Source organism: Rosa rugosa, chromosome 6 (genome assembly GCF_958449725.1).
Source record: "Rosa rugosa chromosome 6, drRosRugo1.1, whole genome shotgun sequence".
NCBI classification, from domain to species: domain Eukaryota; kingdom Viridiplantae; phylum Streptophyta; class Magnoliopsida; order Rosales; family Rosaceae; genus Rosa; species Rosa rugosa.
Window position 1 is genome coordinate 24,149,840 of NC_084825.1, and position 13,232 is coordinate 24,163,071.

The 13,232-nt window shown below is 39.7% G+C and overlaps 1 protein-coding gene and 1 pseudogene across 1 annotated transcript; both read left to right on the forward strand.

Annotated features, from left to right (window-relative positions):
* Positions 1–1,333, forward strand: LOC133716439 (aspartic proteinase CDR1-like; annotated as a pseudogene).
* A 10,005-nt stretch (positions 1,334–11,338) lies between these two features.
* LOC133716440 (aspartic proteinase CDR1-like) lies at positions 11,339–12,670 on the forward strand. Its single transcript, XM_062143150.1, has one exon. It carries the CDS (start codon positions 11,339–11,341, stop codon positions 12,668–12,670), a length of 1,332 nt encoding a protein of 443 aa, XP_061999134.1.
* Positions 12,671–13,232: the final 562 nt, after the last annotated feature.

A 13,232-nucleotide genomic window follows, 5' to 3' on the forward strand; every position in this document is an offset into this window, starting at 1 on the left:
ATGGCAGCCTTAGCAACAACAGCATTTGCACTATTCCTTCTTTGTGTCTCTAATTTCTCTTCAGTCTCTGCCAAAGGAGGCTTCACCATTGACCTAATTCACCGCGATTCGCCACGCTCTCCCTTCTACAACCCTGCAGAAACTCCATCCCAACGCTTGGAGAATGCCTTTCGCCGTTCCTTCGGCCGACTCAGCCATTTTAAGCCAACAACTTCCCTCTTCTGTAGCTCAGCCTAACCAGGCCGAGTCCACTATAATCAACAACCGTGGTGAGTACCTCATGGAGTTGTCAATTGGAACACCACCGGTTTCGTTCAAGGCCATTGCCGACACCGGCAGTGACCTCATCTGGACGCAGTGCAAGCCTTGTGTTGATTGCTACACGCAAACCGATCCTCTTTTCGACCCTTCCAAATCGTCTACTTACAAAACCGTTCCTTGCTCTTCAAACCAATGTATTGAGTTAAAGGGCAGGTGCTCCGCCGAGGGGAGTGGTTCGGGTTCGGCTTGCCAATACAAAGTGAACTATGGTGATCTGTCTTACACAATCGGAGACATTGCCGTGGACACTTTAACCCTAGCTTCCACTACCGGGAGAAATGTTTCTTTCCCGAATACAATAATCGGGTGTGGTCACAACAATGATGGAACCTTTGACAAGAATGGGTCTGGCATAGTTGGGCTTGGAGGTGGTGACGAGTCACTCATTACTCAATTGGGTACTTCTATAGATGGAAAGTTTTCATATTGCTTGATCCCTTTTGCCTCGGAAGGTGACCAAACAAGCAAGTTGAACTTTGGTGACAATGCTGTGGTTTCCGGATCTGGCGTTCTTTCCACTCCCATTGTCAAAGATCAAACCCGAAAAACCTTCTTCTTCTTGACATTGGACGCTATAAGCGTCGACAACACAAAAATTCCCTTCTCATCCTCAATTTCAGGCTCTGGTGAGGGCAACATTATAATCGACTCCGGCACCACACTAACCATACTATAGCAGTCCTTCTACTCGAAGCTAGAAGAAGCAGTTGGCAAGGTTGTCGGCGGGGTGCGCGTGATCGATCCTCTGATTGGAATACCTCTTTGCTTTAAGGTGAGTCTATCCCAGGATTTTAAGGTCCCAAATATTACTGTACATTTCACCGGCGCTGATGTGAAGTTGGAGCAGCAGAACACTTTTGTTAGGGTGAGCGATGATACTGTGTGCTTTGCCTTTGCTCCGGCGCAGAGTCTTTCGATCTATGGGAACCTGGCCCAAGCGGGTTTCTTGGTGGGATATGACCTTAAGGGCAAGGCTGTGTCCTTCAAGCCAAGTGACTGCACCAAGTTCTAATTTGTATTTAAATGTTGCATTTCCTTTGGCTTAGTTAATTAGTGGTGTTCTGTGTCCAGAATAATAAGATTATTGCTTTTCATTTGATGAATATATTATTTCGCCCTCGTCGCTTTCCTCAAAAAAAAAAAAAAAAAAATCTCTAGTTTATAACATATACATTATTTTGGAATAAATATGTTGAGCAAAACAAAATAAAAGAACAAGACCAAAACTAAAATAAATAAAGATCATTCTAAATGTACCCAGCAAATCTCTTAATACACTCATCAATTAGTTTTTTTTTTAAATATATTAATTAACTTTCCCAAAATACCCATGTATTCACTACCCAGCAACAAAAAATCTAAATTTCTGATCTTTGTGAATCCAATCCCACCAAGCCTCCGGGTCAACTTCATTTTGATCGAGTATTCATCACATTGAAATACGACTCACAAATTCAACGGGTTCATGAAAAATTCATGTGATTATAGGCCCTTTATTCTTGCTCTATGTTTAAAAAACCGTACAGAATTCATCTGTTGTGGAGGATGAATAGTAAAGGTTTTGATAAACTAAAAGATAATTATTATTAGCATGCAAACTCAGCAGCACAACTATTCTATAAATTACTTTCAACAAATGTTTGCTTCTACTAAGTGTCGGTTTTTTTTTTTAAATATTCTTACTCACCCAACTAAAAATATTAGATCAAAGAAAAAATCACTATAATTAATGGTAAATTCACCCAACCAATTGCCCTTGCTATGAATTACTATATCTGATAAAAGCCAAAAAGGTCGACTTTTGCTCTGCTAGGGTTTTCTTCGTAGCTAAAAGAATGATCGAGATTGGTGCAGCGATGGTGGCGGAGGGGATGGTGGTGTCTCTCGCCTTGTCGGAGGAGGCCGTAGTGAGCTTGGTTGGGGGTGGGGATGCGATCTGCGACCCATTTTTTTACCTGTATGGACGTCTACTAACCAAGAAGCCGGTGGCTATTCCGCCATTCTCGGCAGCGATGTCTGGAATATGGAGGATGAATGAAGGGGTCCTAACCAGTGAAGAGGAGGGGGGGTCTTCGTATTCCAATTCAAGGAGCAGGAGGTGAAGCACTGTGTTCTTCATGGAGGCCCTTGGTACTACAGCAACTTGATGTTATTGCTGGTAGATTACGATGGTGTTGGGGATCTGGCAGAGGTGCCTCTGTACTTTCTAGAGGTGTGGGTGGCGGTGACGGGTCTGAGAATGGCCATGCGCAACGATCGGGCTCTCACCCGGCTTGGCAACATGTTGGGTACTTTTATCAAGGCTGATCAAGGGGCGTTGCGACGTGAGGAAGCCACCCAAAGAATCAAGTTGATCCACGATGTGCGCCATCGCATCTGGGCTAGGCATAGGGTATGCTTCTCGCTAGAGATTTCGGTGGAACTCGAATTCCAGTATGAAAAATGCCGTGGGATTTGCAAGCCGAGTGTGACCGGAAGCTGGTGATGACAGCGACGGCGGTGGAGGAACCGAGTCTGGTTGTGGAACTGCTGGAGTCCAGTTTGGCTGAGATGGACCCGGTGCTGGTTTCTGGTGCCGTGCAGGTTGAGGCAACGCAGACGGTGAGGATGAGAAGAAATCTAGCCCAGATTTTTGGCGGGAAACCCTAAATTTAAATTAGGGTTGACTGTTGGGCTGGGTTTAACTAAGGCTATTGGGCCAGTTTGTGCTGTTGGGTCCGGTTTGACTAATGCTGCGGAGTTGACTAGTGCTGTTGGGCTGGGCTCTGGATCAGTTGAACTTGAAGGAGCCGCTGGTCTTTTTGGCCACCTATCTAGGGTTTTGGGTGTGAGAAAACTTTGTGAGGAGGAGTGGCTCAAGTAGGGCTGGGTTCGGTACGGTACCGGCCCTTCAAGGCCAAAACCACCTACCGTACCAGAACTTATTGGTACACAAAATGAAGTACCATTACCAGCCACAAAAGTCGGTATACCAACTTCTCGGTATCGGTTGGTTGGGCCTCCAACCGAGTTTAAGATTGGGCCAGCTTTCAGCTACAACCCAAATGAATGATACATTTCATCACTTAGTCAGTTACAGTTCATAATTCATATCATCACTTAATCACTTCAGATTGGGCCTCCATCAGTTCATCACTTCATAATTCATATCATCACTTAGTCAGTTACAGTTCATCTCATCATCAGTTCATACTATCACTTACAGTTCACACATACGAATGAATGATACAATAACAAAGCGGACAATAGTTGAAAACAAAGTATTCAAAGACTCAAATTTGAAATTTCATCTCATCGTCACTGCATATTTGCTTGTTGTGCTCCCTGCCTCACTCAAAGAGTCAAAGTTTCTGCAAATCCATTTTAGTTGAAAATGATAATTAAAGGGGAAGCTGGTCTAATATTATTAAGATCAAAGTGCAGCTGATGAACTTACTTTAACTCAACTTCTGGCATGTTATGCCTTTCAACTTCTTGACAAGGAAAATTCTGCAGGTGGCATACATCACAAGCCATTCAACAGGCATGATAAGAAGAAGACTTTTTGTGAGTGACAGATATATAGACATAGATATATAGATATAGATAGTACCTGCAGGCACATTGCAACATCTAGAGTGTTGCGTATGCAGGTCAAGTACAATCTCAAAGTGTTTGCTTGAGACCAAAAACACAATCAAAATCACTACCCATTACTGGAATCAGGTGAATTAAGTTCATTCCAGCCACAAGTTGAGAGTAAGATGTAAAAAGATGAAAGCTTTATCAAACAGGACTATGGGGAAACAAAGGAGATTGTACCGCCAACATGAAGAACAATCTGAAATGGAAAAGAGAGAAAAGAGTAAATGGGATAGATCGGATGATAAACTGCCTTTTTAAAGAACAATCTTGAGCAACCAGACAACTTAAAATTAAGACCAGTAATTCCTGTCAAATTAATAAAATCTTCAGCTATGAAACCCAATACATAAAAATCAAAGATAGACCCAATCAATACATAAAGACACAATCTTTTTATAGAGAGAAGAATAGAGAGACTGACTCTGCTCAAGAACACTGCCTTTGGGCTTCTTTGCTGGAGTCTTTGATTTGGGTTTCTTACTGCAGCAATTGTTCAGCTACTTTGAATCGAATCGATTTGACCTGAAATGAAATCGAATGGGTCGAACGATTCGATTCTTGGAACAGTTAGAGAGGCTCAGAACCTCACTCGAGTTCAAGAGAGAGAGAGAGACTGAGGGAGACAGGGAGTGGTCGAGAGAGGGACTGAGGGATTAGGGATTAGGGTTTGGACCAAGAGTTTGAGAGAGAGGCATTAGTCTCGCTCGGGTTCGAGAGAGAGAGAGAGAGAGAGAGAGAGAGAGAGACGAGGTGAGTCGAGAGAGGCAGACTGGCAGAGACTGAGAGAGGGTCTGAGGGAATGGGATTAGGGTTTGCAAAGTTTTAATCTAACGGTTGTTAGTTAATATGGAATAAAATCAACGGTTATGATTAATTATATAAAAAATATTTAAAATAATTAAATATTATATTAAATACGTGGTACGGTACGGTATACCGTATTTCTTTAAAATTTCATACCATTACCGTACCAATTACACCTACTCGGTACGGTTGTACCGTACCACAAGTTCGGTAACCGAAACTCTTGGTAACCGACTTGCTTGGTTCGGGACGGACTCGGTTGGTTGGTTTGGATCGGTAGAATTTGCCAGCCCGAGGCTCGAGGATGGGAAACGTCTGAAGCTGTCTGATGGCTTAGTCGAGGTCCCAGTAACTGATGGAAAAATTTTGAAGAAGAAGGGCAGACCTGGTGGTCAGCGGAACAAGCCCAAGCTTGTATCTACTCCCACTTCAGTAGTGGCTGCTGGGAGGCCGTCTTCAGAGGAGCTAAATGCCCTACCTCAAGAGGGCTAGGGTTACAGATCTACATTGACTCGACTAAGCTTTGGCTATGCTGATTGCAGAGACCTACACCATTGGGTCTTTAGGCGTTAATGCTTCATTATAGTTGCTTTGTTTCGGGTTGTGTAGGTCTGTATTTTCGTTTTCTCTTTTATTTTTCTCTTTTATTTTTAGCTTGTTTGTTTTTTCTTTTCACTTCCTAGTCCTCTATCTATTTCTTGAATGTTCTCATTCTTGGATGGTGTAGGATTAGGAAGTTTTATTTTTCCTTGCAGTTCCTTTAGGTTTTTAGTTTTTCTGGTTAGGAGATTTGGGCTACTTTTCGCAATCTGTATTGTGCTTAAATTTGTACTATGAGTAGTTTCTTGAAACCAAGGACTGAAATTTAGATAATTTCGGCGAAATATCGCCGAAAATATCGTTTTTTTAGAGTCTCGAAACTTTCCTTACATACCCCCATAATATCGCGCGAAACTACCGAAATATCGCGATATTTTGGGAAATATCCGGAAGTCTGGAGAGAATCTCGGAAATATTCCGCATATCACTGATAAATTCCACTCAAATTGCTAAATAACACCACAATGCGGTTGACTAGGTTCGAACCTTGATTGATTGTGAAACGCACAAGCAGCTCAACCAACTCCGCTGCCATTCCATTTGACTCATAGAGGTAACTTATATATATATTTATATAACATCTTTTTTTTTTTTTTGTGACGAATCTGAAACTTTTCTAAATTTAATCAATAACTAACTTCCAATTTTCAAAATTCACCAATATTTCTAGATTTTCTACAATTTTCTAAATTTTACACCTACAGATAATTATAGTTATGGCCAAAATTGAGCAATATTTGTTTGAAATAATTATTAGCACAAAAACCCGCAGCTAATTTCCTCTAAACCATATTGTTCACACACACACATATATATATATATGCAAAACTATAAGAGCGAGGTTCATTTAATGACTATTTCCAAAATACATAGGCTCTATAGTGAGAGATGATGAAGATAGTGAAAATTTTAAATCTCATATGTCTTCTATGTGGTTCTAAGGTACTCACGTAATTCAATATGCAGTGTTCGATTTCTATAAAAAAATATGCATATATGGCTTGATGGTCTAGTCTCCCATTAGGTTTCTACCCATAAAAAAAAATTGAGATGTTTAAAGTGAATTTTTAAGAATTGTTAACGACTCAGCATATACTATATCACCTTATATTACTACAACTCACTATGTAATAATATTTATTCAAGGTTTTCTTTCAAAAGATAGTAGATAATTGACCAAATAAACATCTCCAAAAGTTTCATTTAAAATTTCCACATTTTTCTTCAAATTTCCATCATTTTTCTTGATTTTTTATAGATATCGATATATCCTCGAAATTTCCGTCGAAATTTCCACTTTTCGAACGATCGATATTTCCTCGATACTCGAAATTTTGGTCATTGCTTGAAACCCTCTAGCTTGACGTAGTGACGTCGTAATATATTTGGAACCTGATTCCATTTCCCTAAAAAAAAAAAATTGTCGTTGCCATACCACAATTATGAGATTCCTGCTAAATTGATGATAGCAGATAGGTTCTTTTGAAGAATACCCAGATTTTCTGGGTACAAAAATGAGATTTGCTGGGTATAAGGATGAGGGTAATATGGGGAAGTTAGCAAGAAATAACTAACAATTAGAACTAAATCTACCATACCAATTGCTATCGTTTTTTTTTTTTTTTTTTTTTTGAGATGAATGGTGTCAAAATTTATTAAAAAGGAAGCAGCTAGTGATTACAAAGTTCATGAGTAATAACCTCATGAAGAAAAGAAGGAACAGAAGACTAAAAAAAAGCCTGACCTATAGCAGACGCTTGTGCAAACATCAAATGAGCTGCCTTATTTGCATCTCTTCTTGTGTGCACTATCCGAACATTAGTTAGTGCTTCCAAAAGCACTCCTAAGTCTTCATATATATGCCCCAGTCTAGACAAGTTAACACCAGAGCTAGATAGATGCTGTTTAATAACCAAACAATCTGTCTCCACAATTGCAGGTTGCAAAGACTGCTCAATTATGAGCTCAAGTGCCTCCTTGCACGCTAGAAGTTCAGCATAATCAGCCGAGACCAAACCCAACACTGGCCTTCCTTTACTCACAAGAAAGTTTCCTGAGCTATCTCCCAAGACCAAACCAATGGCACCTGCTTCAGAAGCAATCACAAATGCCCCATGTATATTTATTTTGACACAACCAATTGGAGGACATTGCCAATGAACCTCTCTATCAGCTCCTCTACCATGACCAAGATTACAAGAATTATGATAGATATAATCTTGTATCCTGGAAGTGGAAAATAAAACAACATCCTCACACTCTTAGCTTTACCTTCCTAAACTCTAGTATTCCTTTCTTTCCACACACTCCATAAAAGAAAGATGAAAAGATCAAACAGAGTTGAAGACAACCTACTTGAACAAAAGAGAATCCATTCCAAAATTCCCATTCCATCTGTTTCAGTAATGAAACATACTTGAGCCTGCGTAACAGTTGAGCGTAAGACTCCATGAGTAAAGTGACAATCCCAACACAAATATAGTGTTGATTCAATCATCCCAATGCAAAGTACACAAAGTTGTGAGTCAAGAGTAACATGTTTTGTTACCAACTTCTCCAGAGAAGGAAGTATATTGTGACAAATCTTCCACATATTCACTTTAGCTGTTCCTGCCAGGTGCTAGATTTTCTTCCAAAATTGAGGGGTTGTACCATCCAACATCGTTGGCCTCTCCACTTTATCAGAAAAAGCATGTCTATATCCTATCTCTACCGAGAACTCTCCTTTTTTTTTTTTCTTTTTTTTTTCAAGTCTCCATGCAATTATGTCATGCACTAGACGTCTAGAGAGAGGGATTGCCAAGATAGCTTCTGCCTCTATCCCATTAAACAAGGACCGGATTTTAGCCTCATCGCACAAGCCTGGTGCACAAGTCAATTCCCAAACTATCATATTCTCATTATACATTGTCCGACCAGAAATGGAAATTGAATTTGGTAATCACCCATGCATTAGTCCAAACACTCACAATATTTCTAGCACCCACCTGCCAATATGAACCTGATTTTAACAAATCTTTCGTCCCAAAAATGATCCTCCAAGAATAAGATGGAGCACTGTGGGTCGAAGCATGCCAGAAAGAACTATCAGGAAAGTATCTTGCCTTATAAATTCGAGTAATGAGAGACTCCGGATTGCTAGCTAACCTCCAAGCCTACTTTGCAAGCATAGCTAGGTTGAAATAAGATAGGCTTTGAAATCCCAAACCTCCCTTTTCTTTAGGAAGGTAAAGTTTGTCCCAACCTTTCCAATGTATCTCATATGTGCTTCCCCACCAGAACCTTGCACACATTTGTTCCAAATCCACACAATTTTTTTGTCAATTGAAATACACTCATGGCATATGTTGGAAGGGCTTGAGCAACAACTCGGATTAGAATGTCCTTTCTGGCTCCACTGAGCATTTTCCCTTACCAACTCTTTAACTTCTTAGCCAAATTATCCTTTATGTACTGAAAAGTTGCTGTTTTCTTACATCCCACGTAAGTTGGCAACCCTAAATATCTTTCATGAGACTTCACTATTTCTACTCCCATTAACGAAGCCACTTCCTCCTACAAATCTGTGCCAACATTTTTACTGAACACAACTGAGGATTTATTAAAGTTCACAAGTTGTCCTGAAGCTCTGCCTTAAGTATCAATCACATTTTGTATTTCATAACATGCCTCAAGTGAAGCCTCTGCATATAGCATACTATCATCTATAAAAAGTAAGTGATTCACATAAGGGGCACCATGACAAACCTCAATACCTGGCAGCAAGCCAAGATGTTGTTTCTGCTATAGAAGCACTAAAAAAACCTTCTGCACCAATCAAGAACAAGTAAGGTAACAAAGGGTAAGTTTGCCTCAAACCCCTGCTAGGTGTAACAAGTCCTCTAGGTTTTCTCCTAATCAAAAAAGAAAACTTTACCGAGTTTACATATTGCATTACAAGTTCAATCCAAACCCGAGAAAAACCAAATCTTTCCAACACCCTCCTGAGAAACTCCCATTCCATTCTGTCATATGCCTTGCTTAAATCCAATTTCAAAGCCATATAACCATCATGCCCTGCCCTTTTGTTGTGTATAAAGTGAGCAACCTCATTGGCAACAAAGATATTGTCTGTAATCAATCTACCAAGTGTAAAAGCGCTTTGAAAAGGTGAAATGATTTCTGACAATAAAAGCTTAAGCCTGTTTGCAATAGCCTGCAAGCATATTTTATAGAGAACATTGCAAAGGGCAATTGGCCGTAAATCCGACATCCTCAAAGGATTGTCAACTTTTGAAATTAAACAAATGTGAGTAAAATTCACATGTTTTAACAACAGCCCGGTATGTAAAAAGCTCTGCATAGGCTCTATTACATCCTTCCCAGTATCTTTCCAATAGTGTTGAAAAAATAATGGGGGCATTCCATCTGGCCCTGGTGATTTTGTAGGATACATTTGGAATAGAGCAATCCGAATTTGTTCCTCCGAATATTGCTCACAAAGTTGAGCATTCATTGCTGATGTTACACAAGGCTGTATGGTATTTAGAGTTTGAAGCATGGCATCCATGTCAATCGGAGAAGCAGTAAACATATCAGTAAAGTACTTCGTAACCACTTGTTCCACTCCATCATCATCATCATGCCAAACACCTTGGTCATCGAATAAACCATGAATAGCATTCTTACGTTTCTGGTTTGCTGCCTTACGGTGAAAGAAACCTGTAGTGTTTCTGTCACCTTCTCTGACCCAACTCACCTTTGCTCATTGCCTCCAAAACAATTTTTCTTGGGAGAGAAGAGACTAAAGTTTATCCAGAAGAAACAATTCAATCAAAGCAATCCATTGGTCTTGGTGTGCATCGATGAACAAGCGTTCTGAACCAAAAAAAGAAACAGGGAAGTGAAATTCACACTCCCCATTTTACAATTCACACTTCATACTTCCTTTTCTAATATTTTCAGTTTTGTCCTTTTGTAGTGTGGATTGTAAACATGTGATGTTAAGATACTATAAAAGAAAACATGGAGTGTGGATTGTAATTTATGGAGTACGAATTTCACTCCCCAAGAAACAATCCCAATGAAGAAAATTTAATTTCAATTACAAAGTTCAATGAAGAAATTTTATTTTTACTTTCAAAATTGATGAATTGACACAAATGTCTTTGATTATCAGCATATTTTAACGGTTTTAGTGGTCAAGTTATCAAAATGCTAATGGAATGAAACTTAAGTCATGCAAATGCAAATATTTGATAGTTGAGTATGAAAATGAAAATAGCTTCTTAATTTGGTGATATTTTATAATTAGTTCCTCCAATAATTAGTAAGGATCTGGAGAGTCAATAAAAGCTCACCTCATGAAATCTAGCCATTACAAGAGTTATTTCCATATATGTTTGTTGGAAGTCAAATCCCATATAGATCCAATTTTTGGTCCATTAACCTAATCATACCTTTGAGAAAGATTCATGCAAGTATAATCATCGATTAGTTAAACTTATCTGTAATCTTATATATTCATTATTCAAAAAAATCTTATATATTCTTCCAAGGCAAAGAGCCAAAGACAGTTCATTATACCAAAAAAAAAAAAAAAAAGGCAAAGACAGTTCACCACCAATTTTAACAACTCATGATAAGGTGGGTGCATGGGGCATTAATTCCTCCACATTTAAGCCCATTAACCTAATCATTTTTTGGGTTAAATTCATGCAAAATCCTGGGTTACTTCAGTTAACTTGTAATCTTCCTTCAATATGGAAACTTATGTATTTACAGGAAAAATTCAATGATGAGATTCATACAATCAAAGCATAAAGGGAAAGCAATCTAATCTGGACAATCAAAATCATATAGTAATTTAATTCCGATATTAACTGATATTCATGCATGCTTTGCAAAATCATATCAGCAAAACCATTTGCCTTCTTTTCTCTTTCACCAACTATATAACAAACCCATAGTACCACAAATGTTACAAAACCGGCCAGTTGCCTAATTAGTCATGGCAGCCCTAGCAACAACAGCATTTGCACTCTTTCTTCTCTGTGTCTCTGATTTCATTTCGGTCTCTGCTAAAGGAGGCTTCACCGTGGACCTGATTCACCGTGACTCACCTCGCTCTCCCTTCTACAACCCTTCAGAAACTCCATCCCAACGCTTGAAGAATGCCTTTCACCGTTCCTTCGGCCGACTCAGCCATTTAAAACCAACAGCTTACTCTTCGGTAGCTCAGCCTAACCAAGCTGAGTCCACTTTAATCAGCAACCGCGGCGAGTACCTCATGGAGTTGTCAATCGGAACACCTCCATTTTCGATCAAGGCCATCGCAGACACCGGCAGTGACCTCATTTGGACGCAGTGCGAGCCTTGTGTTAATTGCTACACGCAAACTGATCCTATTTTCGACCCCTCAAAATCATCTACTTACAAAACCATTCATTGCTCTTCAAACCAATGCACTGAACTAAAAGGCAGGTGCCCCGCCAAGGGGAGTGGTTCGGGTTCGGCTTGCCAATACGAAGTGGACTATGGTATTCAGTACACAATCGGAAACCTTGCCGTGGATACTCTAACCCTAGCTTCCACTACCGGGAGAAACGTTTCGTTCCCGAAAACCATAATCGGGTGTGGCCACAACAATACTGGAACCTTTGACAAAAAAGAGTCTGGCATAGTTGGGCTTGGAGGTGGCGACGAGTCACTCATTACCCAATTGGGTACTTCTATAGATGGAAAGTTTTCGTATTGCTTAGTTCCTTTTGCCTGGGAAGGTAACCAAACAAGCAAGTTGAACTTTGGTGACAATGCTGTGGTTTCCGGCTCTGGCGTTGTGTCCACTCCCATTGTCGAATACCCAACCCAAAAAACCTTCTTCTTCTTGACATTGAAGGCTATCAGCGTTGGCAACGTGAAAGTTCCCTACACATCATCATCTTCAGCATCTAGTAAGGGCAACATTATAATCGACTCCGGCACCACGCTAACCCTACTGGAGCCATCATTCTACTCGAAACTAGAAAAAGTAGTTGACAAGGTTGTCGGCGGGGAGCGCGTGAACGACTCTCAGATTGGAATACCCCTTTGCTATAAGGTGAGTCAATCCAAGTATTTGAAGTTGCCAAATATTACTGTGCATTTCAGCGGCGGGAATGTGAAGTTGAAGCCAAATAACACCTTTATTAGGGTGAGCGACGAGGCTTTGTGCTTTGCCTTTGCTCCGGCGGTTTTGGTTCCTTCGCTCTATGGGAACGTGGCCCAGGCAGATTTCTTAGTGGGATATGACGTTAAGAAGAAGACTGTGTCCTTCAAGCCAACTGATTGCACCAAGGTGTAATTTGTATTTAGCTGTTGCATTTCCTTTCGCTTTTCATTTCAATTGTTATGATCGTTCATTTTAGCATCAGCTAAAGTTTCATTGTACGTACGTGTACTTGTTCAATCTAATGAATTTAACTTCGATATCTTCTCCTTCTTCTTCTTTTTTTTTTTTTCTTTTGTCCCTAAACAGTACTTCTCTGTTCTCTATGTTTTTCTTTGCTATATTGGCGGGCAGGGACATAGTCAGGAATTGAAAATGGATTGGGTTAATTTTAGCTATATAAGCAAAGTATTCTAATAGATTATATACAGCAACAGAGGAGCTATGGAAATAGACAATTAATGTATTCAATGCATCATTCAAACAGACTTTGATTATAACCCAAATGAAATCATGGAGGAAGCCATGGCTACTAAGGAAATCAAACTTTGATTATCCAAACATGAATGTATCATATACAAATAGAATCGATTAAAACCCAAATGAACAGCATTAATTCTAATTGACCCTTACTTCAATTAATGTATTCAATTCCTCTAAGTGACTAAGCCTAAGACATTCAATCACTACTAAAAAG